Genomic DNA, 27,888 nt, shown 5'->3' with positions numbered 1-27,888 from the left:
CCTGACTGAGGTAAAAAAAGGGAGCCCAAAACTGGCAGCGGCCTGTGGCTATTTGGGGGCCAGGTGATGGAGATCAGCTGATTGCAGCACTTCCCTTAAACTGCAGCCCCTTAGACTGCTTAGGGCAGTCTCAGCTTGGTATGGATGCACTCTCAGAAGGATGGGAAGGAGCTGCACAACAAAGGTAAGAGTCCTGCATGGAAACCAGTGACTGTTTGTGGATGTTCTTGGAGCAAATGTTGTGGTTTTGTTTCTGGATACCAAATAGAGATTTTTCATGTCTTCCTAGTGCTTACATTGGTTCCATTAATGTAACACATGTGTGGATTTATCAGAGTGCAAAGCAACCCAAAAAAGCAGTGAGAACTATTTCACATTACACAGCCTTGCAGCAAGGAATTCAGGGAAGGCTCTGTCTTTGGCCACTGTCAAAGGAGCAAATCAGAAGCTCTTGGGGAATTCAAACTGGACTGGCTGGGGTAATTTTTCTGCTTTGAATTTCTTGTGTAGAGAGCTACTTGAAAAATTTCCAGCTAACTATATTTTTTTTCTCCTTCTGGAAAATTCCAATTCATGAAAATCAACAAGTTTCATGGGAATATGCTGGTTTTTAAAATAAAATATTTTCATTGCTCAGAAGAGCAAAAAGCAAATGGTGATGACAAGGTCAAGGAATGTTCTGATATTTCATTTCAAGCTTGTCAGCTTTAACATTTCATCCTGCATGAAAATTTAAACAGAGGCAAAAATGAACCATGACTTATTTAAGTAAGAAAATTAGTTTACAGTTAACTTGTGGAGCTGGAAACAGGGTATGCAGAAAATAACAGGCCTTTTGTGAAACTCCAAAATCCACTGCTGTTGGTCTCACTGGGGAGTTTTATCCTGGGTCAAGGAGATGGGAGAGGGTGGAGCTGTGAGTGCCCACTGCTTGGTGCCCACTTGAGGAATCAGGGTACTGCTGTTAACAGTGAGTTTCAGAGAGCTCATTGTGTATCCCTAGGCATGGAAGTGCAGCTCGTGGGCTAATGCCTTTCACACAGCTGTGTCATAAAAGCCTTGGGATTAGATGCTTTGTCTGGAAAATCTACTCTCAAGCTCTAATTCACACCTATCCCTTTCAAATAGTAACTCTGGATTACTTGAGTGTCCCATTTTATCTTGTAGGAGTGTGACTCTAATAAATCCTTAACTGTGGCCAGTGAGGCTCCCAGCCCCTTTCTGTGAGCAGTCCTGTGTTCATCCTCCTGATGTGGTAAGATATAAAATATCACTAATTTTCTTTTTAATTAGTGGTCTCTGCTCAAGAACACAACTGAGTTCAGGTTCTCTAGCTGCTCCTGTGTTTTTCCTTTTATTAGGACAATCATTTTCATTTCTTGGAGGGCTTTGGGTTTTTTTTTCCTGTGGAGCAGGAGTGACTGGTGTTACAGGGATTGAATGCTTGGCTTTTACATTTGTAATAATTTTTAGAAGATATGCTTGTCCTGGAGCTCAAAATGTATGTGAACATGAAATACTTGTAGAGCATTAAGGGCTTTTGTAAAATTTAGAGATTCATGGTCAGGTTCTGGGCTAGAAGCATTTCTTTTTCTGCATTTAGTCTAAATGAAGCAAAGGAGCCCATTTGAACTCAATTGAATAAGAAACCTGCTCTTGAAATATGGCTTTTATGCAGAAATTGTCAATTTTGTAACAGAGCTATACATTAACTGCTTCCTACATGCAAACTGTGCCCATGTTGAGGGTAGAGGTGTTAAATTCAGCACATGCTTCTTGTCTGGAGAGGGGGGAGCAGCTCAGAGCACCCTGTGAGGGCCATGTGTTGAAGCTGGCAGTCAGACCCCCACCCACAGCCCTCCTTTTACATGGCAGCAGTCAAGGCTGATGTCAATGCCTGTCTGAACAGCATGGGAGCACATCTTTTGGGTTTGTTTTTTTTCCCTACTTTAAAGGCTCTTCCTACAATGTGAGTCAGGCATTTTCTATCATTTATCTAGCTCTGCTCTTAACCTATTTTATTCATACCCAAAGCTCCAAAGAGCCTTTTGTGATTTGTTTCACAATGTCTTTCCTGCATGCTTTGGACAACAAGCTGAGAATCCAATTTATGACAAGATTAACTCTCACCACTCAATCACAGAAGGGAGCCCAAGGACCATTGGTCCAGCTCTGGGCTCTGCAAAGGATGGGAAATATCTGATGTGATCTAACTCATATTCAACTTCAACCACACAACCTGGGTTATAGCAAATAGAAGCTGATCTGTATAAGGCAGTCAAAAATCCCTTGGGATGATCTAAATTTTCCTAATTCATTATGGTGTGTTTTTATGAGCATGTGGGCCTTCAGCAGCTTTTCTTTTGTTGCCTTGATTATTATTTTTTTTAACTTAGTTTGGCTCAGCTGATGGAAGAGGTCACTTTATTTCCTATACTGGAGATCATGGGTGCATTCCCATGCAATGGATCACCTGCAAGCTCCAAGTGCTTTGTGAGAATGCTTCCCCCATAGGGCTCCATGCTTTGAAAGAGGACTTGTCCAAAAATTGTGAGCTGTGTTGAAAGGTAAATTTAAATAATCAGCTTCCTCCTAGGAGCCACAATGCAGGGAATGAGATTTTTAACCTACACTTCACCCGGCATCGGCACTGATATAGCAAGGCAACGCTTTTTTGTCTTCCTCTCTGGGGCTAACCAGGCTGTGCCATCTGTTCTGCCTATTGGACAGGGCCCAGGGAAATGCCAAGCAGAGAAATGAGGTCTTAGAAAATGAGAGGTGAGGGTGGATGAAAAGGAGGTTCCAAGCTGGGCAGAGGAAAGCAAGACCAGAAAATGATGAGCAGAAAGTGAAATATGCAGGGCAAAAAAACCCCAGTTGTGTCCTACATGTCTTTGTGAAGTCTGTGCCTGGCTTGGTGTGACTTTCATTGCAGTGCCAGTGGTAATTCTACCAATGGGAGAACTGAGTTTAGGAACTCAGCAAGTGTAGGAAGGCAAGAAGACTCCCAGGTGAAGAGATGCAGCCCTTACCAGAGATTTGCCTTGGCTTGTCTGACCTTAAAAACCTGCAGATCCTAGGAAAAACTGTGTTTTAAAGGGATGTAACTGACCTGATGCCATGAAAACAAAGGTGGTGCCTGGCTGTAGTCAATGGAAAGCACCAAGAAACCTTCCTAGGTAGAAAATGTTCTGCAGTGAAGGTTCAGTGTTTGGGCCTGAACTAGTCAGTGATTTCTTTGCTGTTTTCCTAGATTTTTGGCTTGACTCATTTGTGAGTGGCCCTTCTCCAAGAAAAATGTTATGCTGTTTCTATGGGATACACAACAAGTCCAAGTTTTTCCAGGATCTGATAATCCCACTTTCCTTGTATGCCTGTGTGTGCACTATGGGATCTGGTGACTCTCTGCTAGCTGCTGCTGCTGTGTTCTGACCCTTGCACATAAACACCACGTGCTACCTAGAAAATATGGCCAACCTTTAGGGTTTAGCAGCAAGTGAACTCCCTGAAGACACAAAGCCTGTCCCAATGAGACACTTCATGTGTAATTCTATAGTCCTGAGCTCTAGCTACCAAAAACTTTGCCTCGTTGTCTTGACTCTGCAAATCTTGTTGGAGAAGTGCAAGGCACTGAAGCACCTTCAGACAGGGAATGTGATCATGGTGGCTAATAAACCAGGATATGAAACTTCAAATAGACAGTTCCAAAAGCTATTTGATACCACACAGGCAATATTGCAAGCTTGTGGTTTATTTCTGAATCCCTCGTGTGGGAAATGAAAGATAGTCAGTTTGAGCTCTTGGAGATGTGGTTTTAGGCAAGGATAAATACCTGAAAAGAAATTCAACTAAATTATAAAATACTAGGCTTGAAATCAGGACAGCTATGCAGAGTATTCTAGGATAATTATTATGCTTCCAATTAACACTCTCTCTCCTTATTTCAGAGCAACTTCCCTTCCCTCTGAGAATGTTCTTTGCAGGATGTGCTCACCTCAGAGCTGCCTGTCATTGCAGTGTGCTGAAAATGAATTAGGTTCAATGTACTTCTAAGGCTCTCCTTCTCATCTTTGCCCACAGCAGACCAAATTCTGCACATCTCTGACACACCTATAGCTGCAAAGTCCCTTTGTATGCAGGCAGAAATACTGCAGGAAGGCCCTTTGGCAGCATATTTAAATTTCTCATCTGGTTAAGCTGTCCTAACTAAACTGTGGGGAGCAGGGTGTCTGTTAATAGTAAATTTTCACACTTTCAGGAAAAGTAGGATGCTTTTTATTTCTTGCTTTGGATTGATTTCTGACTAGGTGTCTGTCTATAGTCTTGGTTCTTGAGGGGAAGCATCTTTAATTCTTACTGCATCCTTAATTCTTTCCGCATCATGATTGCTGGCAGGTTTAGTGTCTCAGCCCTCCTGGTTTCCACAGGAAAAGGGCATCAGGTACACATTTAAGGACTAATAAGTACCACTGGGATATTGCATGAGGATGTTCCCTGGGATGGAAGTTTCTACAGGGGAGAGCTATTTCAGATGAGTGCTTCAGTGCCAATGGGAAAAACATAGGGAGAGGGTTTAAACTGGACTGAGAGGAAAAACATTTTCTTTGAACCAACTCGCTGAGTCTCCTACATTCCACTGAGAAACATTTTATAACCTCCAGTCTTTTTAAAGCAAGAGCATGAGCCTGCCCCTCATCACATAAAGAGCAGAATTTTCTTCTACTTCTGTTGCAAGACAATGTGCCTTTTGATTTTCAGAAGGGTCCTGGTAGGTTCCTGGGTCAGGTACCAAAGGTTTGGGGATTTGGGGTGGTGTTTAAATGCCTCACCAGTGAGATGGGAGGAAATGCAGGAGCACAGGGATATGTTCTGTAGGACAGAGTGAAGGCACCCAAGTAGTGGACTCTGGTTGATCCAAGCAGGAGCACTCACAGCTGAAGGCTCCTTGAATCCTTGAGATTCCACACAGAGAACATGTTCTGCAGGGTTCCCAGTGAATGGACAAGACACTGGACCTTGAAGATACTGCTGGAGATGTTAGGACAAGATGGGGAAGGTCCAGGTGTAGATGGAAACTCCTTAGGTTAAAATATTCTGATTGATGGCTTTTTCTCCCCTGGGGAATGGGCATTTCACATATTCACACCTCCAAATGTTTTTCTCAGACATGATCTTTATGGTCTTTTTCTATTACAAGAAATTTATTTTGACATTAAAATAGATTGAGAGAAAAATGATGTGGAGGCCAAGGAGGAAGCCACAAAAGAAATCTCATCTACTCCCAACAATTTTTACACAATTATAACACAAACTGACATGTATGGAGCTTCCCACTGATGTGGTATTCAGTTTTTTAAAGGCCTAAAAGGATTTATTCCCCCCAGGCTTTTTTGAAATAAACTTCTAGTCTAGCAGTTACTCTAGAGTTGAAGTGACTGACCTAAAGTTGTACAAGAAATCTCTGACAGATACAAAATTTGTATTCAAGCTTTTGATTTTCAAAGATATCTACTTCTTAATGACGACTACATCACAGGTAGACATAGGTACCTCAAACTAATTCAGGTAGGCACCTACATCATTTGCTTTGCCCTAGCTGCTGTTTGGGTAGTCTTTCCCAAATAAAAAAAGAAGTTTATCTCTCATGAGGGCTGCCTTGCATCTTCCACAGTGTTTCTTGCAGATAGAAAAGTGGGAAAACAAAAATGTTCTCCTGGGCTATTAAAGATTTTATTTGGAGCCTGATGATCAGCAAACCTGTCCCCAGTATCATAATGTTTGTACAAGCAAATGGCTTTCTGCTACATCTATAGAAGAGTGGAAACTCTTCAAGTGGTTTCTAAGAAATGTGACAAAGAAAACTCCTCACAGAAAGGACATTCAGGGAAAGCTCTTTAAATTTAAGGAGAAACACTTCCCCTGAGTCATAACTACATTTAACTTCCATATGTCAGGTATTGTGAATTTACAGTGAGCCCCATGGCAGGGAAGAATGATGCATCTGATTCCATGTTGTCAGAAGGCTAATTTATTGCTTTATTATACTAGATTATATTAAAGAATACTATACTAAAGAATACAGAAAGGATACTTCTAGAAGGCTAAAAAGATAATAATGAAAACTCGTGACTCTTTTCAGTGTCCTGACATGGACATACAGATTGGCCATTGAGTCAAAACAACTCACACCAGAAATCCAATTAAACGATCTCCAAACACATTCCACATGAGCAAAACACAGGAGAAGCAAATGAGATAATTATTGTTTTCCTTTTCTCTGAGGGTTCTCAGCTTCCCAGGAGAAAAACCCTGGGTGAAGGAATCCTGTTCAGAGAATGTGAACGCCAGAGTCAGAGAAGGAGGAGGTTGTGGCATAAAGGAAATGGGGGTTTCCTCCAGGAAAACCTTCAGATGAGCAGTTGCTTCTTCAGGCATCTGCTTGTAGGATTATGCCAGACATAAAACTTTGCATCCATATGGTGCACTGCAAACAAGGCACTCACTGTTACACAAACATCAGCTGATTCCTGCACATCCTTTGTTTGCCTTCTAGCCAACCCTCTAATCTCTGCTGGGGCTTGCTGGGTCCTGCTATAATTAAAGAGGAAGCAGGAAATTAAAAGGTGCTGTGTTCTTCAGGGACAAGGATAAACTGAGGCAGAGAACTATTGTGACTTGCCAAGACCACACAAGGAGTGGGAGAACCCTGGGATTATTTCCCAGTTTGCAGCCCCCATTGGGAGATGTGGGATTTCTTGCATTAAAACTAGGATTGATCTTGAAAAGCATCATGGAATTTGGGAAGTGGATCACTGGACTCTTGGTCTGGATAATCTCCTGGCCACGTGTGCCCCTTTGGCACACAGGGACAATGGCAAAGGATGTCCTCAGAGTAAACCACCCTGGGCTTGGGCACAAGTGGCTGCACACCTTCTTCTCCAGTGACTTCATGTCCCTTTTAACTGACTCAAAATTATCAATTCTGGGTGTTCAGGTTGGTAGAAGAACACTGTGGTCCTATAGGGGTTTTGATAAGGGTGTTTTAAAGCACAGTGGTGTAGCTGAAGTGTTTATTTACAGTGAGACAAATCTTTCTGCTGCTTGGCTACAGACAGATAAGGGTTTTTTTACCTAGGAATCTGGGTGGCTGTTAAAAAAATGAGAAATAAAACCCTAAAAACCTCCACAATGAAAGAAAAAAAACCCCAAAACCACAAATGTGCAACACTTTGAATAGCTCTATTTTGAAGTACTATTAGACTTCTGAATAAGCATGTTTGTGTGTTATCATCTTTTATGAGGGCAGAATACCCTTGCTTGCAAAGGAAAAGAACACCTTATGGATGGCCCAGCCAGCACAGAACTGTGCCCTCCAGACAAAGTGCCCTTGCCAAAGACTGCACCAGGCAGAAGCAGAATTAAAAATAAACCAGTAGCTTAAGAATCCCAGTAAAATGAAATGCAACTGCCCAGATTTTGCTCTCCATTTCACTGGCATTGGTTTGTGTGCTCAACCTGTTGCAGAAGTTTCTAGATTACAGACTTTAAGAGAAAATTCATCTGTTTAGCCTTAAGAAGAACTACCCCATAGTGCTGTGACTGTGGTGAAAGGAGTCCTAGATGAGAAAAACAGTCATTTTTGTGCCAGTTTTGTTTGGTTTTAATACCTGTGCTGAGACTTCAAATGCTGGTTTTCTTTGATGGAGAACTTGGAAATAGGTTAACTCAAGGATCTTTTTGGTTTGTGGAGCTGAGTGCATATAAAATCATCCAGATGGCTGAGAGCCAGGTGCAGTCTTCTTCAGTCACAAAAGTATTGTCATTTCTCATAACTGAACTGCAATGTTTTTTTGACATTTTCTGCCTTCTCTGCAGCCCTGACTGATGGCAGCAGACACTGTGAGAATCTCAGTTTTGGTTGAAAGCCCATGGAGATGTGTGTTCAGCCACAGTGATTATGCAGAGAAGTTTGAAGGTATTATGCAGGTGTGCTCTGTAACCTCACACACAAACAGAAGAATCTCAATAGCTGAAATAAGAGTGCAGGAATTTCTTTCCACCTTCCCCTTCTTTTACTCTATTCCCAGGAGATTTTCTGTCATCCACACTTTGCACCTCTATAGCTGCCCCAGGACAATGAATTTAAGCATTTCTCTGAGCTTAATAAAACCTTCTCCTTGAGTCTCAGCATAAGATGGTAAATAACTCCAAATTGATCAAAGATTTTTCAAGTTTATATAATAAATACCAGCAGAATTAAGAATACATCATGGAGAACTTGGACCAAAGTCTCTTGCTGTCAACAACTGCTCACTGTGCTGCATTTTGAGAAACAATTACTGGAGAACATTGTAATGTTACTTCAGATCTTTACACCAGCCTGACTTCAAGGTTAAATATTGAAATGTATGCATTTTTTCTGGCTGCTAATTAACTATTGGTGTAGACACATGTGGACTTCAGAACTGTCATTCATCTGCTCTGTGCACATAAATATGATCCTTGCACTTGTATTCTTATTAAAACTGTTCTCTGTATCAGTTAAAATTCACTGGGAGTAGCTTGGAATGTTCGGGAGAATTGGTATGAATCAGATTATGATTCCCTAAGAGATTCAAAAATTCAGGGAAGTGCTCTCTGCCTATAACATAGGATGAAAATTACTAAATACTCTGTATTAAACTAGTAAAGTAGTTAACTTTTTTCCTTTCTAAACAGATTTTAAGCCCACTGCTCAAAAAGGCTCAAGCTCTTCTCAAAATCACCTGTATCTTTTTCATACACAAAAATATGGAAATATATTGAGGGAAAGCTTCCATAAAGAAAGAGAAAAATAATGTGACATTCGAAATCTGTAGACATCTCCTGTATATTTGCTAAAGATCAGACTTTTATCACTTGCTAGAAATGTAAAATTAATGTTCCTTAGATTAATAAAAGTACTAATTTCATGCTCCTGCAAGCCACAGGGGAAACAATAAATCAATGCAGCTTTTGCTGTGAGCAAAGCAAAGGTTTGAGTAGGAGAAGTGTGGAAGGATGTGTCCCCAGTAATGGCACAGAGCTGTAAGATTGCCTTCCCACTGTTCTTCAGCAAAGGGATAACTTGAAGGGAGCAGGGAATAAAGGGATACTAAGGGGAGGCAGTGGGCAATCCATCAAAAACCTCCTTTGTGCCAGCACACAGAGAGCCTAGGAAAGAGCAGGGAATTTCAGACCCTAAACTCCTGTGCACAGGGACAAATGCTGAAGGGGTGTTTTGTTTCACCAGGCAACAGTCAGAATGATTAACTTAACACTTGCACAGGCTGCTGATGCTGCCCTATAAATAGGCTTTAAAAGTTTTATGTTCCACAGACTTAGGGCTTAAGCAAACAAGGTACAGTTTAATGGGGATATAATGAAATATAGGATCAAGAACTACTTACCAACCCCAGACCATTTTTCTTTTTTTCCTGCTTTTCTCTTAGTAGTGCACAAACCACAGTTAGTCCAAATGTGGACTAACAGTTAGTCCAAACTCTCAGGGTTTTAGGATTCTGAAAAATTGAAATTGGCCTTATTCTCACTGGGATAACAAATTTTTCATCATGGCAATGCTGGACAAGGTGAAAAATTTGCCATTCAGTTTGCTTCAGTATTGCAGCACTGAAGCAGAAAGTGGAGGGAACTGGAGGGAAGGGCAGAGGAAGTTACTTTATAAAGAAAAATTGCATCAAACTCACTTTCTGAGAGAAGATGAAATTGAAGTTGCCCTTAAATGAATTATTTCCCCCACAGCTTGTTTCAGCAGCAGACAAACTGCAGAGCACTCATTTATTCACTTGTTGCTTTGTGGGGGAAAGAGACAATTATCAAGTTGTGTATAAGGCTCAGACTTTAAAAAACCCATGTCAGTTTTGTGTTGTTACTGCATGCACATAACTGTATCCCTACAGAGTAAATGCATTTTTAATGTAAATTTCCTGGTGAAAACTGCACTAATGCTGGTAAATGGGGCCTGTGTTGGTGGTAAATGTGTTGAGCTTTGACTGGGAGATACTTTCCACCCCTACTCTAAGTGAGGCGCCAGCAAATCCATCAGAGGAGATTTATTTAAAAGATTCATCCCGCTGCTGGCCTTGCTGCAGTAAAACAGGCTATAAAGTTCCAGCAAAGCCAAACAGCAGTGTCCTGCTGGGCTGATGTGAATGCCAGTGCACCCAGTGCCCTGTGCTCATCGTTTGGGGCAGCCTGAACTGGATTTCAGGCTGCCCCACACAGATTTTTAGGATTTTCATTTATAAACCAAGGCCTCCCCACTGCTCTGCAAGTGCTCAACCTTGGGAAGGCATTGGGATCACTGATTGTTTTGAGAGTCTTAAAAGCATTTAGCTAAGACAAACATCCAGAAGTAAGGTGAGCACCCCAAATTAATGTGATGCACTTGGCAATGGTTTCTAGGGCTGCTGCTGCATGGTGTGTATGTGTATATATATATATGTACTATATATTATATATATAATATACTCAGCGTTAACTTATATATCTATAATACATTATATATATAATATACATACATATATAAAAAATATACTCATTGCTTCCCAAGCTGCTCACTGTCCTGGCTTGAACATGGTATTCCAGCCTGGCACTAAAAAGCCAAAAAAAAATAGAAATCAAGATTTTGAGTGAAAAATGATGCAGCACCTATGACTGAGGAAACAGCACCCACATTTTCCTGGCCCTGTGGTTTTGCCCTTACAGTGCTTGCTTTCAAATTGTGTTTTGTCTTTCAGCTCATTATATTGCTTTCTGGCAATCTGCTAGCATTGATTTGGGGTCACCCCAGACATCCTCTTTCCCCTGGGAGGAGGCAGAGTAGGCATGGTCCATGGCACGACTGATCCTGCTCCTGGTGGCTTTCCCAAGCCCTCAGAAATAAACACAGGGTTTTTCTTTTTAATTTATTTTCATATATCAACCTCCTCCTATCTGTGAGTGCCACAGCATTTGTTCAGGACACAGCACAAGGTTATTTAGTCTAGCACTTTGTGGAGCCTTGAATTAATCTTTAATTTTCCATAACTAATGTTCTGTATTAGCTTTGCAAATAATCCCTTGAAATTTCCATCTAGTTTTGAAGAGTTGTAACTAAAGCTCACCCTCTGTGCCTTTGCTTTCTCATCTTCCAACAGTGTTAACTTAAGGTTTGTCTTTCTAAATCTGACTGCTTCTACATTTCCTCTTTGATATGTGCAGATCTCCTCTGTGCAAGCTCTTTATTTGCCAGTGTGTTTTCAAATCTTACACCTTGTTCAGAGGTAAAAATATTCCTGTTAGCATGGAAAGCTCTGCATTTTTGTTCTGATCTCCGTGAGATCTGTATTCTGTATTCTGCTCTTCTATGTGCTCCTGTTAATCTCTGTTCTTGCAAATAAGCCACTGCTGCACAAATTGTGCTGTTCATTTTAATGAGTTCAAAAGCATAAAATTTGGATGTTCTCATTAACATCCCTGCAGTGCAGTCCAAACATTGACTCGTGAATGCTTTCAGCCTAGTGCCATAACGTTATACGTTAAATAAAACCAATACAGAAAGTTTTAGATTTTTTTCCTTAGATACTTTAATATTAATCTTAGAAAAGATTTCATAACAGTGTTATGAAGGTCACCTGCCTCATCAAATGAAGAGAGGGCTCCATGTGGTTAGTGTGTAGGAATAAGCAGGTATATAGAATACAAACACTACTAAAAAAAAAAAAAAAAAAAAAGAGAAGTGGCCCAGAGGAGGGGATCATTACTGTAGCAGGGTTTTAGCTTAAGAGGAATTGAAAATCTACTAAGCACCAGGGAAAGATTCTTAATTTAATATACTCATGGTCAATAAGATCATCTTTTTTTAAGCCAGGAAGGGTTATTGCAGTCCTCTTCTCTGACCCCCTTGCAATGAAAGACATAAAATGTTTGTAACTGGGGAAATTATTTAATGAGGAATAAAACCCTTGGGTGTTCATGAGGCACCTAGAATTAGACAGGTTCTGCACTGCTGAGAGCAGCAGGGCAGAAAACCCTGCACTGGCTGCAGGCTACCACAGTATGGACAGTCCAGGCTCCAGGCTTGTCTAATATTGAAGTGTGGTGCCAAGTGCATCACCTGTGTGACAATATTTGGGTTTCCTTTCAAATGCATGGGCTGGGGGAGCTGCTGCGATTTACCTTCTGGAGACACAGGTGGCCTAAGTCCTGCTATAGCAAGGAACAGAAAATAATATTTCCAGGGCTCTGATGTGCAAACAGAGTTCCTCAGACTGGATGATATTAATATTTTCACAGCTTACTAGAAGGGCACCATTTAGTAAATGTTTAGCAATTGAAGCAATGCTACGAAATGAGCCATGCAAAATAATTTTAGTTGAATAAAAAGTCTTTTAGGTACAGACCTAATGTGAGGTGAGATATATGATACTGAGCATGGAGTTAGTCTTAATGACACTGAAAATTTGTCCAGCTGGGTGTGAAGACCTGCAGGCAGATCATTAGACTTTTCATACCTGTAAAATGTCAGAACTTAAGAAACTGCTCAAAGGTTCTTTGCATTTTCCATGGTCTGTCTCTTGCCTCATCTTTACCAGGATACCAAACTACCCTGCTCCAGTGCTGATACTGGTTGTACCATGAACGTCAGGAGCTGCATGTGATTTTACAGATAAATATACATCATAGCTGCTTAGGGAAAAGGCAACTTTAATGAGACTTCTTCATGAAAACAAAATAAAGAAATTCCTATAGGTTTTGGGGCTTTATTCTGAAGAGGGAGATTAGGAAAACAGAATTGGCAAAACTCCTTTCTTAGTTGAGAATCCAATATATCTGCCTTATCAAGCAGGAAAGAGTGTAAGTAAAGTGTGGTCTTTTCTGTGGAGTCCTTGAAGTCTGCAGAATGATACATAAGACCTGTCCAAACTATGGAAGTATTTCTTATAGTACAGGCTCCCAAACTCCTCCCAGTCTGCACTGAACACTATGTGAATTTCCAGCACAGTGGTACTGAGCTAAATCTCAGGGGCCTCTTTCACACAAGATCCCAAATAGCAATTAATGAAGAAACCAGTCATACTGAGTATGTTTAAAATAGAGGTAGTTTGTTTTCATGAGAGAGGCTTGGTTATTTCACATGCTGGGTCAGAAACTGCAAACAGAATTTGCCAAGAAATTACCAAAGTGATGCTGAGGATACACAGTGGTGGGTGGTGAGAACTAGACTGGTTTAATTACACTGAATACTAAAAACTGAGTATTCCTGCACGAGATGTTATTATCTGACATAACCATAGGAGACTGAAGATTAGTATATGGATGTTTGATTGTCCAGGACACATCTTACTGTAATATCTTGAGACCTATCAGACTCAATGTAGATAAAGGTCAATTTTTCTTTAATTGGAGATAAATTTTTTGCAACTTTTGCCAAGACATATTGTGGATCACTATTAAATTATTTCAAGCTGGAAATCAGCCTGGAGGAGAACCAACTCCAGTGCACATAACCAAAGGAATCCAGTTGGGTTAAGCAGCAGTGCATCACAGATTCTGCCACTGAGGTTGGCTAACAAGGTGTTTGTTTTGGCACTCATCCTCCCATGTCCAGCATTTGGAGAGTGTGGGGTTTGGTGGGGATTTTTTGTTTGTGTGTTTTCTCTGCTACCCATGGGTCTAGTACTGCATTCTTCTGTGGTGACTCTTCAATAATTTCCAATTTATTCTGCAGTGAAAAAAGAAATAGCTGACTCTGATCTTCTTACACTTTCCTGCTTTGAATGACACTTTTGAAGTTCTCACTTGTGAAGCTCCTCTGGGTCAGTTGCTGGGTAGGTCAGGCAGAGATCATGGCTCTAACTGGCTTCCACTGCTCTGGGGAGTGGGATTTTTGTTTCCCAGGGCAGGCACAGGGATGAGCTGCTGACAAAAGCAGCTCTCTAGAGTAAGGTTGTGCAAATCTCTGATAGACTATATTATAGTCAGACTGAGACTTGGATGGAAAATAAAGCCACATGAAGGGGGGAAAGGAAGTAAAGACAAGCTTCTTTTGTGCCTGTGGTCCTGTGGGTCAAAATGAAATTAAGCCCTATTGGAAAAGCAGTGGAACACAGGATTGCCAAATATGTTTTTAATGAAAATAAGTGTTGCTTCTGTGCTTTATTTTGCTGTCAGTAATAAGTGTCAGTGGCAGAGCCATAAAGGGCCAGGATCCCAGAGGGCTGACAGAGTTGGCTCTCAGATGCTGCCAGCCTGGGAGCCATCCCTCAAGCTGGATCTCAGCAGCCCTGGCCCTGAGGAGAAATCATGGAAAGGAGCTCTGGCAATGCCCAAGTCACAATTCCCTGGGTGACTTGGGACTATCAGGCTCCCCTTTCCTTCACCTCAGTCACTTAAGGCCAGTCCCAGTGGCCTGCCTTGCAGGAAGGAGGCTGTGCTGGTGGCCACTGTTCCCACAGCCCTTGGGAAAGCCATAGGGCTGCTCAAGCACTGAAGAAATCCCCTCCCTGGGAGAATAGATCCTGCCCACTTGCATCCTTCCACCCTGAAAGCTTCTCAAGCCACTTATCCAAACAGTTCCCCCGTGGTAACACAGCACTGCCACTGCCCCAGGCCTCTGCTCTGGCTTTTCTGCAGCTCCTCTGCTGCTGACCCCAGAGGCAGCAGAACAACCTGGCAATGTCAGCAGCTCTGTGTGCTTTCAAACCCAGGCTGGATGTTTTCAACATATTCCCTCATTTTCCTGCAAGCAGACTACTGTCTAACATTTCTGGAAAGGCAGCTGGAGGCCCCAGCCAATTTCTATGACATTTTAAAGCTGCACATATGTTAAATATATCTACTACTTCCTTCCCCAGGGCTTCATGCTTCTCTTGCCATTCATCTTTTCATGCTGGATACAGAGAATGTGAGTTATCTACAGCATCACTGCCATAACATATGGCACTTCCCAACACCTACATGGCAAATCCATCAGGAGCTGAAACAGCTGCAGACTGACTCCAGCAGTGTGAATGCTCTACCTGGTGGGAAACAGCCATAAAAAAAACTTTTCCCATTCATATTTATGAAAAGGCTATAGAAACAGAGGCACCTCCCTCAGCTGTTTGCCTGTCTCCAGGAAAAGGTAGGAGTCAATGAAAACAGGAGGGGCTGGTTTGATCTGAGGTGAAGGGAAAGAAATGTGGGCTCAAAAACAGCAGGCCAGGATGAGATCTGCTGAGGTGGGAGTTCCAAAACTCTGGGTTCCAGTGGGGAGCTCCAGCAGCACCCCTCAAACTGCCTGGGGAGAGGGAAGGGAAGCTGAGGCGTGTCCCTGCCCAAAGCTGGGATTGCCTCTGCAGCAGGGGGTGTACAAAAGGCTGCCAGAAATACTGAGCAAACACAGATTGGAATGAAAGCAGCAAATGGATGAGGGTGCCACAGTTCCCTTGCCACCTCAGAGCAATTCTTTCTCTCTCCTGCTCACCAGAGCCCTGCCAGGGGTGTGGTGAGAGGGTACAAACACCTCCAGTCACCAGCAGATAATCACAGCCCTGTAGCCAGGGCTCAGCTAGAGCCTAAAGCATTTCATTGATCCTCCTGCTTTAGGGCACTGTTAGTTTTTCATACATCTAACATATTTATTTTTGGGTGCTGTAAATGTAAAAGGCTCAAGGGTGGCACAAAGGCAAATGCAAAAAGAGAGTTTCTTTGAGAAATACAGACATAATTTGTTTTTCCTGCTCTGCCACAAAGCCAAAATAGGTAAATTTACCTAGTTCTGACCAAGGGGTAGCTATGTACAGATATAGACTGCTTTCATTTTAAACCTGTGCAAAGCTGGCTTCAGGCAATGACTGCCTGGAGCAGCCAGCATCCTCCAAATCCACACCAAGGAGTGGTTTCCAGGACCAGTTCCAGTGGGAACCACTTCAGAGTGACTGTTCCTTGCTGCATCACACCACTGCTGCCAGGATTAGCTCACCTGGTCTCATGCCTTGAATATTTGATGATGCACAGTGCACTGACAGTGTGGGCAAAGAAGGAGCTGGGGATGAGAAACAGAGATGGGAGGAAGCCCAGAGTGAGGAGGATGAGAAAGGAGCGGTAAATACAAAGTCTTTCTGTAAAGAACAAAGCCATTTCACCATATGCAGTCTTTAGGGAATATGCACAGTTCTAGGGAATTGGAAGGGGGAGGGTGACAGCTGAGAAGAGACAAGGCAAGAAAAGTATATGCAAGGAAAAAAGACTTCAGATATCAGGGAGGTAGCAACAAGTTTGTGAAAGATGAAAAATCTTGCTGTTTCTAAAAAGATCTGCATTCTGTGCCCTGCTGGGGAGCAGCAGACTGACCCAAACAGTGCAAACCTTTACCAAAACCAGACAAACCATTCCTGGGACTCCAGCAGGAAGCTTTGCAGTTGCCTTTGGCAAAACTGCAGGAGACAAGGGGGCAGGGCAGCTATCTTATCAAGGCAAGAGCTGCAGGGGGTGGCCAGGCACAGGACTAGGGAAAAATTTGTGCTGCACGCATAAATCTTGAATCCTTGCATTCCTTCCTCAGTAATCAAACAGCAGGCTATATTTAGCCCAACCTAAACAACAAAAAAAAGAAGAACAGCAGGCCTAGTCTTGGCTCCAACAGCTGCCACCAGCTGCTCAGAGGGGATACAGGTAGAGCTGGTGTCAGATGTGGTTAAATGAGATGGAACGGGGGAGGCAGCTATGCCTCAATGAACAACGTTGGCACTTGGTTAGAGAAATTCTGCATTTTCTGATTTCATGGTTAGCCAGAAGGAGGATCAAATGTTGAGCAGAGCATGAATGGTTTCCACTACAGCAAGGCTATAGTGAACCATGGATAGGCAAACAAGCAGAGGAAAGGGAGGAGGTAACAGACACAAGCAGAGCAAATGCTTGCATGTCTAGCCCAGGTTCCTGGTGTTCTTCTCTTTAGTTCTAGCATGACAACATCAACAAATGCAGTTTTGAGAAAGGCTGTTGGCTAAAGAGATTGTATCTGTGTGCTAAAGCCACAATGCAACTTTTTTCACCAATGCATGAACCTGGGGCTCACCCTCTGAATGGGCATCAGCATCATCCCCTGAACAGGAGCTTGGGATTATTCCAATGCAGCTGTTTGCTTGCAGTATTACTTGATCCAAGGGGACACATTTGTATTCTTGTTGGGGAAGAAATAATCCTAAAGTTAGTGGCCTAATTACTGTTATGATTTATACACATACGTGCACAGTCCCTTCAGAGGAGCTGGAGCTGGTTGAAAAGTGTAAAACCAGACAATGTAGAAATTTGAAGTGTTTTATGAGTACTTTACCAGCAAAATAGTACAAAATAGTGAATTTTTTTTTTAAATTTTGCAAAATAGCAAAATTAATATAGTGGGTGTTAAACATGATCACTGAATAATCACTTAAGCATCTGGTTGTCATTGCCATTCCTAAGAACAAAAGGGACTGACCTACTACACTAGTGTAAGGAAAAAAACCAAACCAAACAAAGCCCACAACAGAAAATCCAGCCTCTTTCCACTCACATTTCTGGATTTCAGAGGCACCTTATTACAGTAATCCATACATCAGTTGGTACAGCAAGGACTTTGAAGATCTTGTGGCAGCTTTCCCTGCCTTACTAGCAGAGTTGTGAGCATGATAACTAATCACTCCTTAATAATTCGTGTTTCCCCTGCAAAAGTCCCTGAAATGCAACTGCTGGGGGAAAATATATGAGCAGGGATTTGTGAAGTAGAAAAATCACTTTGGGCTTCTTTCCCAGTAACCCAGAGGGTTTTTTGAATGGGGGGTGGGGTGACAATGAATGCAGTTCTATTTCCCACATGCCCAGACCTTGCAATTGGGAAGTGATCCCTGGTAGTGTGTTTCAGACATATCCCCAGATAATGAAAACAAAACACAGATTTGTTGAAGGACTCTCTGGTTTGGCTGCTACTTGAATTTTTCTGTAGGAATTTTCAAAACCAGGTATTTTTCTCCCAGTAATGTTCCCCCATCCTGGCTTAGACATGGGAAAATAACATAAGCCAACAGATACAACTATATATCTGCTCAAGACTTTGTCAACTGTAACTCTAAAATGATTTGGGTTGATGAGATCTTTATTTCTATGTGGCACAGGCTCTTTGTGAGGTGACACTCACTGAAACCACTTTTCTGGTCATTTTTGCCAAATGGAAGCATCCAAGATGTTGCTGGATCAAAAGGTGAGAACAGCTCTGTGCCCCTCTGTACCTGATTGCACAAGCAATGATTTGCTTAGGGGCTGATACATTTATTGGGGGAAATCCTCAGTATCATTTATTGGGGCAAATCCTCAGTATCATTTATTGGGGGAAATATTCAGTATCTCCCCCATTGCTGAAGCCACACACATTTCCATGTCCCATTCCTCAGCTGCAGCTGCACAGCCCGTCCAGACAGATGAGAACTGCATCTACCAGGGCAAACCAGCCCTGCTAACCCAGAAACTTTGAGTGTTCAGCCTGGCACACACACAGCAAAAAGGCATCTTGGATAGCACATGCTGCAGCTGGACATTGTCTCTTTTTTTGGCCAAAACCAGAAAGGCTCCTAAGCAGAGGTATTTTGAGCATTCATAGTTCATTGAGTTATGATTTGGAAGAGCATCAGCCATGCAGTGTTATCCAGTACGTGCCCCGTTTTTCTCCTCCTGCTTCATACATTTTCACTCCTCTTTAGATTTCTGGGCAAATACTGTGTCTTGTGATGACATGAAAGAGCAAGGCCTTTAAGTCTTTATTAATTGCTACCACTGTAGTTTTAAAAGGAGCTATTGAGGAAATCCTCAGTTTTGTTACCATAGGAATGAAGCTGTAGGATTCAGTGAAAGAACAATTTAAACAGCAGTGTTTAAGTGATTCACTTCAACTTTAATTCTCTGCTCCATCCAAGCTCCTCTTGGCTGTAAAGAAAAAGACTCTAAAAGCTCTCTCCCCTCCTCAGTGCTGCTTGACTCCAGCCCAAATTAGGAGGTACAGCCTTGTTATCCATAGCAGGTCTTAGCAATGTCCCTTCCCACCCACAGAGCACTTCCTCCTCTTCCCCAGTGAAGCAGCTGCAAACTGCTCCTTGGCTCAGGCAGAGCTCCTCATCTGGCTTTTTTCAGCTGTTTTAAAACAATGTTTATGCAGCTTTTATACAGTAAGAACAGGGTGAATGGAGGAGTATCTAGTGCAGTGTATGAGAGCAGGTTGGGATGCTTGTACCTGGTGAGTTTGGCCATTACTCAGTGTAACTCTGGTCTGGGGGAACTCCTGTGTGCCTCCTTCTGAGCTGGTTTTGCTCTTCTTTTTCTATCTGAAAGGTTTAGGTCTGCATTAAGTAAAAAAGCAAAACGGGACAGGTGAGTTGATAAGCCATCCTGATGGTCTTCTCCAGCAGGCAGGAGGAGACAAGGCAAGGAAGGAGAACAGTGCTATTGCCCCCTGTTTGTTTTTTTTAAACCTTGGAACCATGGAAACTTGATAAGCAGCAAGAAAGTGGAAAGAAAGAAACATTTTGTTTTCCCTGGATTTTACTCTTTTGTTAAATCTCTTTTGAGATATCTCAAAATTTGAGATATAGATATAGATGATATAGATGCTATTTGATATAGATGCTATCACTATTCAGTGAGCACATGTTGAGATACCTCTTTTGATAGAGATCCTATCTCTATTCAGTATATATTTTGAGATATCTCTTGACAGAGGTGATAGAGATGCTATCACTGTTCAGATTTGTGAGCAGTGTTCTGGTTTCCCACCTCACATTTGGGAGAATCTTGGGAGGGACTGCTTTGTACAACAGGGAGTCTTTCACCCTTAAAACAGATGCCTGGCATTAATGGTGAGACTGGGACCTTCCTCAGCTCTCAGTAATAGTAACAGGTCAAACAACTTCTGTAGTGCCTGAGGGACAGCTCCGGCTCTCCACACACTGTCCTGGAGCACAGCACTTCTTTCTCCACAGCTGCTGTGACTCCCTGACCCAAGCTCTGGTCAGGCAGTGGGAGAGGAGCCTCTCCAGGATGTTGCAGAGCGTGTCTGGAACTCCACAGACCCTGTCAGGTGCTTCAGCCACTTACAGATTAAGAACCTAATGCCTGGCTCTTCCTCAGCAATGAGGATGAGCCAGGAAAGCAAGCCAGTGACCGTATTTTGGCATGACTTTCTGGCAATTGCAGTGGCCCTATTTATCACCCAGAGTCTCCTTTTCATTGCATGTGTGCTCCAGCACTCTGCCTTGTGCTCTTGCTTCTGGAGTCTGGCTTATCTTCCCGCTGTCTGGCCAAGTCTGCTCCAGCAAGCCCTGACCACAGGGTCCTGTCCCCACAGCTGATCACAGGGACAGGGCACGGTGTGGTGACACCAGAAGACACACTATTGACACTATTCTAGCAGGGTACTGCCCACCAGACCCAGCTGTCTGGAGCCTGCTTTGTGCCCAGCTCTGTTCCTAGCAAAGGTGTAACAAACAGCACTTGCACAGCTCCCACTGTTGTGGCTGTTGGCTACGGACAAATAGGTATTTTCAGACACCACCCCCCTCACACACACACACACACACACACACACTCTTATTTCTCTGCCGTTGGCCAAGCTGTTGAAACTGGATCCTTTTATGGGAATGTACAAGAGGGGTTTTCATAAGCAAGCTGGAGATTCTGGAAGGCACAGTTTAGGCTCTGTTCAGGTAGCTGACAGTGCTCTGCAGCCCTTCCACCCCAGTAAATTCACCCTGTTGTGCTGCCCACTTATTTGTGCCTTCATTTCCACACAGGTTGGCAAATATGGTCACAGTCAAAAGAGGGGGGACCTCATTCATATTTTATGTAATATTTCCTTGTATCTCAAAGGGAAAAAAAGGAGAGAGGAGGAAGACTTTGAAGGACTAGGATGTTTTTATTGGCTTTCTGTTTCTTCTGTCTCCCACCCAGTTCCAGACTACAGAAAAACATCTTTACTATTTACACTATCCTAGTATATATTGAAATCTACCAAAAGGATACAAGAAGTAAAAAAGACTTTTGTTGATCCTGTGCTGGTGTAGCATTTTAACACAGCACTTCAAAGGTAGTTTTGTATTTTTTAAATATAAGCTCTCAAACTATTAAGAATATGAGGGAGGGTGGATTCCTTTAGCATTTGTTTTCCTGCAAATATTTCAATGTTCTCTTGCATTATTTTGGGTCCAGCCAAAAGATTGGAAAACCACAGAAACCATCAACTGAATGTAAGATAAACCAAAAGGGGAACCACTGAAGTTGCAAAACTTAGGGTGGACAGTGAAATATGAATACAAAAGAGGGGATGGGGTAAGGGCAGCAGGGAAGAAGGCAGAGTTTAAACTTATCCCAGTATATTATCAGCATTCCCTCGGGCATTCTATTCAAAAAGGTGGAATTTAATCTGCATTGCCTTTGAATAAGCAGTATAATCTCTAAGAACTTCTGCCTCACATATGCCTTTTGTCCTGATAGCTGACAGAACTACTTCACTGATAGTGTTCTGCTAAAATACCTTCAGGGTAAATGTGCTTTTATAAACAACCCATTCCCAAGTTACTGAAACTGTAATGCTTTTATAGGACAGAACCTTGGCATGTGTAACATAAAAGTCACTTTGGGGAACTGGAGCTGGTTGATGGCAGCTGAGTCTGCCTTAATGCTCTTACCAGGACATCCTATCTCCTGCCTTCTCTTGTGCAGATTTTTTTTTTTCTAAAAGAAACAGTATCTTACAGTTCCCAAAGTGCCACAGGAGAATGATTAGGCTCAGTCTCCTCATTTCCTCATCCCTGTGGTGCAGGGACTTGTTAGAGTGGTCGTGGAACTGTCAAGTTAATGCAACACCCCTGAAGTACCCGAGAGCGATTGCGAGCCTCGCACTGCTCCTCATCTCACCAGAGGAAAGGCTGTCTGCACAAATGGGTTTTTAACATTTATGCCTCCCCCTTGTGTCTCTACCACATGAAATCGACAGACTATGTTTATTTCTCAAAAGATCTCTACAAATGCAAACTTTACACATGGTGCTGCCTTAGATTGCTGGTAAACATGCAAATCCAGGAGAGCATTGAGAACAAAACTTCTTTGAGTTGCTGAGTCTAAAATCTCCTGTGGAAATCAGCCAAAATTACGACTGTGACAGAAGTCATCTAATACTTAACAGAGGATAGGGAGCATAATATCCCATGCCTCCATCAAGCACAAGCTCAGAAGAGACATATTGAATATTACTAATTCTGTTCCACTGGAGAAGAATAATGTTTCCACTCCATGAGAAGTGGGTTTGATTTGGGAAGTTTGTTTTGGTGTTGCTGAGCTTTTTCTTAAAAAGTGATAAAAATACATCTATTTGGTAGAACCTGGAGAAAATAGCTCCAAAGCAGGGAGAATTCCTGGCCTGATCCCAACCTCCCTGACAAGAAGATCAGACATGTCCTTTTTTTATGAAGAGTTTATCTGCACAGAGGGAGCAAAAAGTTACCCAAAGACAAGCAGAATTAAAAACCAGAAGTCAAACGTACCTGACTTGCCCACGCCAGCCCGACCGAAGATCGCCAGCTTCACTTCTGCACTCTTGGCCATGCTGGAAGGAAGGCAGTGGTGGCAAACTCCCTCAATTACCAAAAGTGAAGCAGAAGAACTGTTCCCAGCTCCTGCCTTCAGCTTCACCGTGTCATTGTGACGTCAATGCAGAGCCTGGGGAAGAGCAGCACAAGGATGGAACTGCAAGGAGCCAGGCTCTCCCCTTCCCCTGCACACCCCCTCCTTTTTCTTCTCCTTTTTAAATAATCATGATAATTGATGTTCCTGCTTTAAGCATTGCAGTAACACCACTGTCACATTTGGCACTCTTTGTGCAGAACCTACCTTCAGCTTTCTGGCTATTGCTTCGCTTCACAGTGGCACTGTAAGACTGCAAAAGGTACTTAACAACCCCAAGCACCTTGCAAGGCTCCTGATTATTTACTTCTTCCTTTCTCTTTCAGCTGAAATTGCATCTATTTACTGTATTTGAATCATATGCAGGGAATAATTTTTTGTGGACTATATTTAATAGCTGTGAGCTCTCACTAGCAGTGCCTGCAGATAGCTACTCTTTCCTTGAGCCCTCCAGCTCCAGAAGGGTTTCAATTACTCAGCAGCAGCTGCCCTAAAACCTTCTAAGCACTTGTACCTTGCTCACTGCCCTAAACAAATCCATACCCAGAAAGTTCTCTAGCACTCCTTTTTAAGCTGCCTCAGCTCATACATAAACATTCAGCAAAGCACGGGGTCAGCACAAGGATGCCAGAGTTCCTGGTACTGCACTTTAAGCTGGGGAATTGTCAGTGCTCACACTTTTGCTGCATGACCTTGATTTGGCTAACCTGGACAATGAAATCTATAACCATACCTGTCATTGCAGAATGCTTTAAGATCTTCAGTGACAACATAGCAATTGTGATGATGGTGGTCCTCAGCCCTGACTAAAACCTCAAATACTCGCTCTCCCCTTAAAGCAGGGTAGAACTTTACGTGTGACTGCAACCAGTGACGGGTTTGCTGCTGAGCTGAAGCACCCGCTTTAGCCACGAATTCTAACAGTGGCGTAGGATGCTTCCCATGTCAGCACTCCTTACTTACAGCAAAATGCATTTCTAACGTGTTGTTTGAAAAAAAAAAAAAGGCGGAAGACTCTTTCCTATCCGAAAACGCTAGTGAAAAGAAAAAGTAAAGACACCTTACATCGAGAACGGTCCCGATTAATCTCTGACATTTAAATGCTCCTGATTCCTAGCGCTTGAGAGTATCAGACCACTCTCAGTCAGCACGGACAGTCCGAACTGTTTCAGGACGTGGCGGAATGGGATACTCAGGGACTGGGACACCGGCTCTGCCTCCCATGGAAGCTCCCGTCCGCCCGCACCAGCGCTGCTGCCCCGCTCCGCAGCTCTGCTTCCCATTTCCCCGCAGCCAGCTATCGATTCCTCACCGGCAGCTCCGTCCCTCCGGCCGGGCTTTGCTCCGCACCGCTCCGGGCAGGTGCGCGGGGCGGCTCCGCGGCTGCGGCCCCACAACTCCGCATCCTCCCTTGTGCCCGCACCCGCGGTGCAGCCCCGCTCCCCATCCTCCCTTGTGCCCCGCTCGGCCCGCCCGGCGCTCACCTCTCTGCTGGCAGCCCGGCCCGGCCCGGCCCGGCTCGGCCCCGGGCGCTCCCGGCGGCAGCGGCGCGGCCGCACAATGCGGAGGGTCCGCCCGCCCCTCCGCCCCTCGGCCCGGCCGCGGCTCCGCAGCGCCCGCGGACCTGCCGCGCCACCTGCGGGCCGCCGGAGCAGCCGGAGCCGGGAGGGAGCGATGCGGAGAAGAGCGGGAGGGATGCGGAGCGAGAGGGAAAGATGCGGAGGAGAGCGGGAGGGATGCGGAGAGGAACGGGAGAGATTCGGAAAGATGCGGAGAGGAGAGGGAGGGACGCGGAGTGAGAGGGATGCAGAACGGGAGGGATGCGGAGAACAGCGGGAGCGATGTGGAGAAAGGAGGAAAGGACACAGAGGGCGGCCGAGGTGCCTCCGTCCCCTTGCAGTATCGTCCCGGAGCGTAACCCGTGCCCAGCGCGGTGCCCGAGAGGAAGGGATGCAGCCCTGTAATCCGGCGGTGCCGCAGCCTTTAATTATGTGGGGCAGCTGCTGTTCGCTTGCATGGATTCTGGGTAAGCGCTTGCCAAGGCTGCCCCGCAGTTTATTTTAGCATCTCCTGCTCTCTGTCCCTCCCTCTCTCGCTGTGTCAGTGCTGCTCGCCAGTACCGGCCTGTGCCGCCCTGTCTCTCCCGTCCTGACACAAAGTGTGCCAGCAGGGCTGCTGCTCCATCCGGCTGCTTTCCAGTAGCACCAACTTTCTACTCTGAGCTTTTCCTCCCGATTTCCACACTTGGCTTATGGCAAAAGAAATGGGCAGAACGAATCATGTAAATGCATCAGCCTCTGCAAGAGGTTTGTGTCAGAGCCAGGGATCAAGTTCTGAAATGATAGGACCGACAGCTCTGACTTCCTTGTTTATTAAACTACCCAGTAATATAAAGATGCATTAGTAACAGATGTGAGCCAGAGCTGGAAAGCACTTAGAGTTCAGTGGATGTTCCTTCTCTGTTTCTGTTCCAACTCAGATCTGAATGAGATACCAGATGAGTAAAAGAAAAAGCTCTCACTTCACTGTCTTCCTTCATGCAAAACTAAATTAAAGTTGGATTGGAAAAGATCTTCCATGGTCCAAGTCTTTCTACAGGAGCAAGATAAGTGTTTAGGGGGCAGGGTGGCAGTCCTGAGGAGAAATGAGAACCTAATTCCCCCTAAGAAGTGCCTGTTGGAGGCACCCAGGAGCAGATCTTAAAATAGTTGCACTGCAGATCATGGAAAGGCAAAAAAAATTAGAAGGAAGATATAAAGCAGTAGTGTGGTTTATGCTTTACTTCTTAAAAGCAAGGCTTTAAGCTTGCTCTCACTGCTTGGTTTGCATAATTTAGAGTGATTAGTTTTTTCCATCCTCCTAAGAGGGCAACAGATATGTAGTTTGCATCTGGGGAAATGTGTGTTGGTCTCGAGGCCTGACATTTGTTTTGTGTCTATGGAATTCACCCTGCATGGGGCTGTCAAATTAAATAGGATAACTGGCTTTTCCAAAACACCAGATAATTTATTGGGCATTAAAATCCCGGTGGCTGTGCAGTCAGCTTGTGCTGAAGTGTCTTATTGGGGAAGAATTCAGTAAACATTAATCATGGACACAGGCAAAGGTTTCAGAGGGTTGAGACCCAAGACTGGCCCAGGAGTGCTCCAGTTGCTGTTTGTTTCCTGTGTACTCACTGTGTTTTATAATGCTGATGAGGTTTTGGGGGGTTTTTTTCTACTCAAAATGGATTTTGAAAGATTTGGTCTTTCATCCTGTAGATCAAGGGCCACCTTGCTTTGTCAAAAGCAATATTTTTTGGTTGTTGTGGCTGGCATAGTGTATTTTCTCCATGGTTTTGCCATCTGTGCTGATCAAAAAATGTTACCCTGGCACTGGTATTGAGATCAATGAGTGAAGTCCATCATGTGGCTGAAGGATGGGGGAGGTTTCTTCTCTGCCTTTCCATTTTATGAAAATTTGAGAGAAGGGAAGCAGTGCTGGGGTCTCATCCCTGGTGGTCTGTGTGCTGTCAGTGTGAATTCAGCCTCATCCAGCAGAAAATCTGGAGAACACTCTTTCCCATCCATCACAGCCAAGTGTCTTAGATTTCTCCCTTCTGCCTCTTGGTAGTGTTTCATGTAGTGTTTCACAGCTTAATTAATTTTTGAAAATAGCATTTTGGTGTATTTAAAAAATATTATTCTTGTTTCATCAGGAGAAAGAGTAATCCCAGAACAAGAAGATAGAAGTCTTATGGGAATTACTGGGTGAAACAATTCACTCCTCTTGGTACACTCCTTTTCTGCAGCTGTGGGGGTTATTTCTAGTTTAGATCCCTGCTATCCAAACCTGACTGCACCCCTTTTTACTTAGGAAGATGCCAGCAGTGCTCCACAACAAGAATTTTGGTTTATTTCCTGTCTAGCCTGTAGTCAGAGCTTTGGACTTCAGTCTGAGCTTTGGACTACCCTTCTTCACCAGAAACTTTGATGGCCGAGGAGCTGATAATGCAATAGGAGTGTGAACAGCTTGAAATGCCAATGAACCCACATGTTCTTAAGTCAAAACAGAATGCTGTTTCAGGATTGATTAACAGAGGTCCATCAGCAGTTACAATTGACAGAAGCATTTTAGAAACACTCACAATTTCAAGTACCACTAAACAAAATTTTACAAGCTTAAAAAATGTATCCAGGTGCTGCCAAAGCCCAGAGAGTTCTTTCTCCCTGGTCTGGAGGTGCTACTTTTTTAATGTCAAGCATTTCCACTGGCTTATTTTTTCATCCTGGATGCTTCTGGTGTGCTTTCTGAAGGTGTCTTTTGTTGTGAAAGCCAATGGCATTTGATTCCTGAAAAGTGGGAGAGAGGAATGGTGTGAGATTGCAGGTCTGGAAGCTAACACATGAAGAAGACCTGTGAGCAGAAAAGGAGCTGAAGTTGTGGGGTTTTGTTTTTTGGGGTTTTTTGTTTGTTTGGGTTGGCTTTTTTTTTTTCCTTTTGAAGCTGGAAATCCCATTATAGATGGCAATTTTGTAGGTTTCAACGACTTCCAAAACAAGATTTGGGCACGGGGTTTGTTGAGACCCATGAGAGATAAAAAGCAAGACACAGATTTCAGGTGGTCATTTAGGAGTCTCTGAATCCTGTGGAACTGGGTGGAATTTCATCTCCTGAGCACCTCTGTGCAACTGAGTCCAAGTGCCTACAAACTGTAGAGCAGATCATGGCACGGGTGGCATGGATGAGAGAGCAGAACAATTCCTGCAGTAAGGAATTGGGGCAATTCCTCTGTGACAATTCCTGCAGTAAGAAAGGGGCTGTTGAACTCAGGGCTGCTGTCCTGGCTGCTGTTGTAGATAACAGACCAGTTCTGCCATTAGGATTGGTCTAGAACAGAGTACATCTGGTCATTTTTGCATTAAATAGCAAATCAGTGACTTGGTTTATTTGTCACCCTTCCTTCTGCTGGGAGCTGAGATGATACTTGATAACTAGTAGAAAAACTACCAAATAAATAGCATGTTAACACTGTGTTTGCAGCTGTTACTAAAGGTTCACAGGGAAGGATTCAGATTGCTTTCTTTTTTTTTCAGAGAATATCTTCCAAATGATTTTGTGTTGGCTCTCAGCAATGTACATAAATATGCTCAGTTACAGTAATCTAGCACAGTGAAAAATATTGCAACTTTGTCATTAAAT

At 43.5% G+C, this 27,888-nt stretch overlaps 1 protein-coding gene across 1 annotated transcript in view; it reads right to left on the bottom strand.

Moving 5' to 3' along the window:
* Positions 1–24,766, bottom strand: part of RERG (RAS like estrogen regulated growth inhibitor) — a 93,124-nt gene extending 68,358 nt beyond the window's left edge. The window contains exons 1-2 of the mRNA XM_071422121.1: positions 24,192–24,766; positions 22,569–22,743 (exon numbers count right to left, since the gene is read on the bottom strand). Coding sequence (XP_071278222.1) covers positions 22,569–22,629 — 61 coding nt within the window. The 5' untranslated portion in view covers positions 22,630–22,743; positions 24,192–24,766. The remainder of the gene's footprint in view (positions 1–22,568; positions 22,744–24,191) is intronic.
* Positions 24,767–27,888: the final 3,122 nt, after the last annotated feature.

Source organism: Agelaius tricolor, unplaced genomic scaffold, assembly GCF_023055355.1.
Source record: "Agelaius tricolor isolate 1412-34295 unplaced genomic scaffold, bAgeTri1.0.p SCAF_3, whole genome shotgun sequence".
Classification (NCBI taxonomy): Eukaryota; Metazoa; Chordata; class Aves; order Passeriformes; family Icteridae; genus Agelaius; species Agelaius tricolor.
The sequence above is the reverse complement of the archived record's forward strand: the minus strand, read 5'-3'. Positions and strand labels throughout refer to the sequence as shown.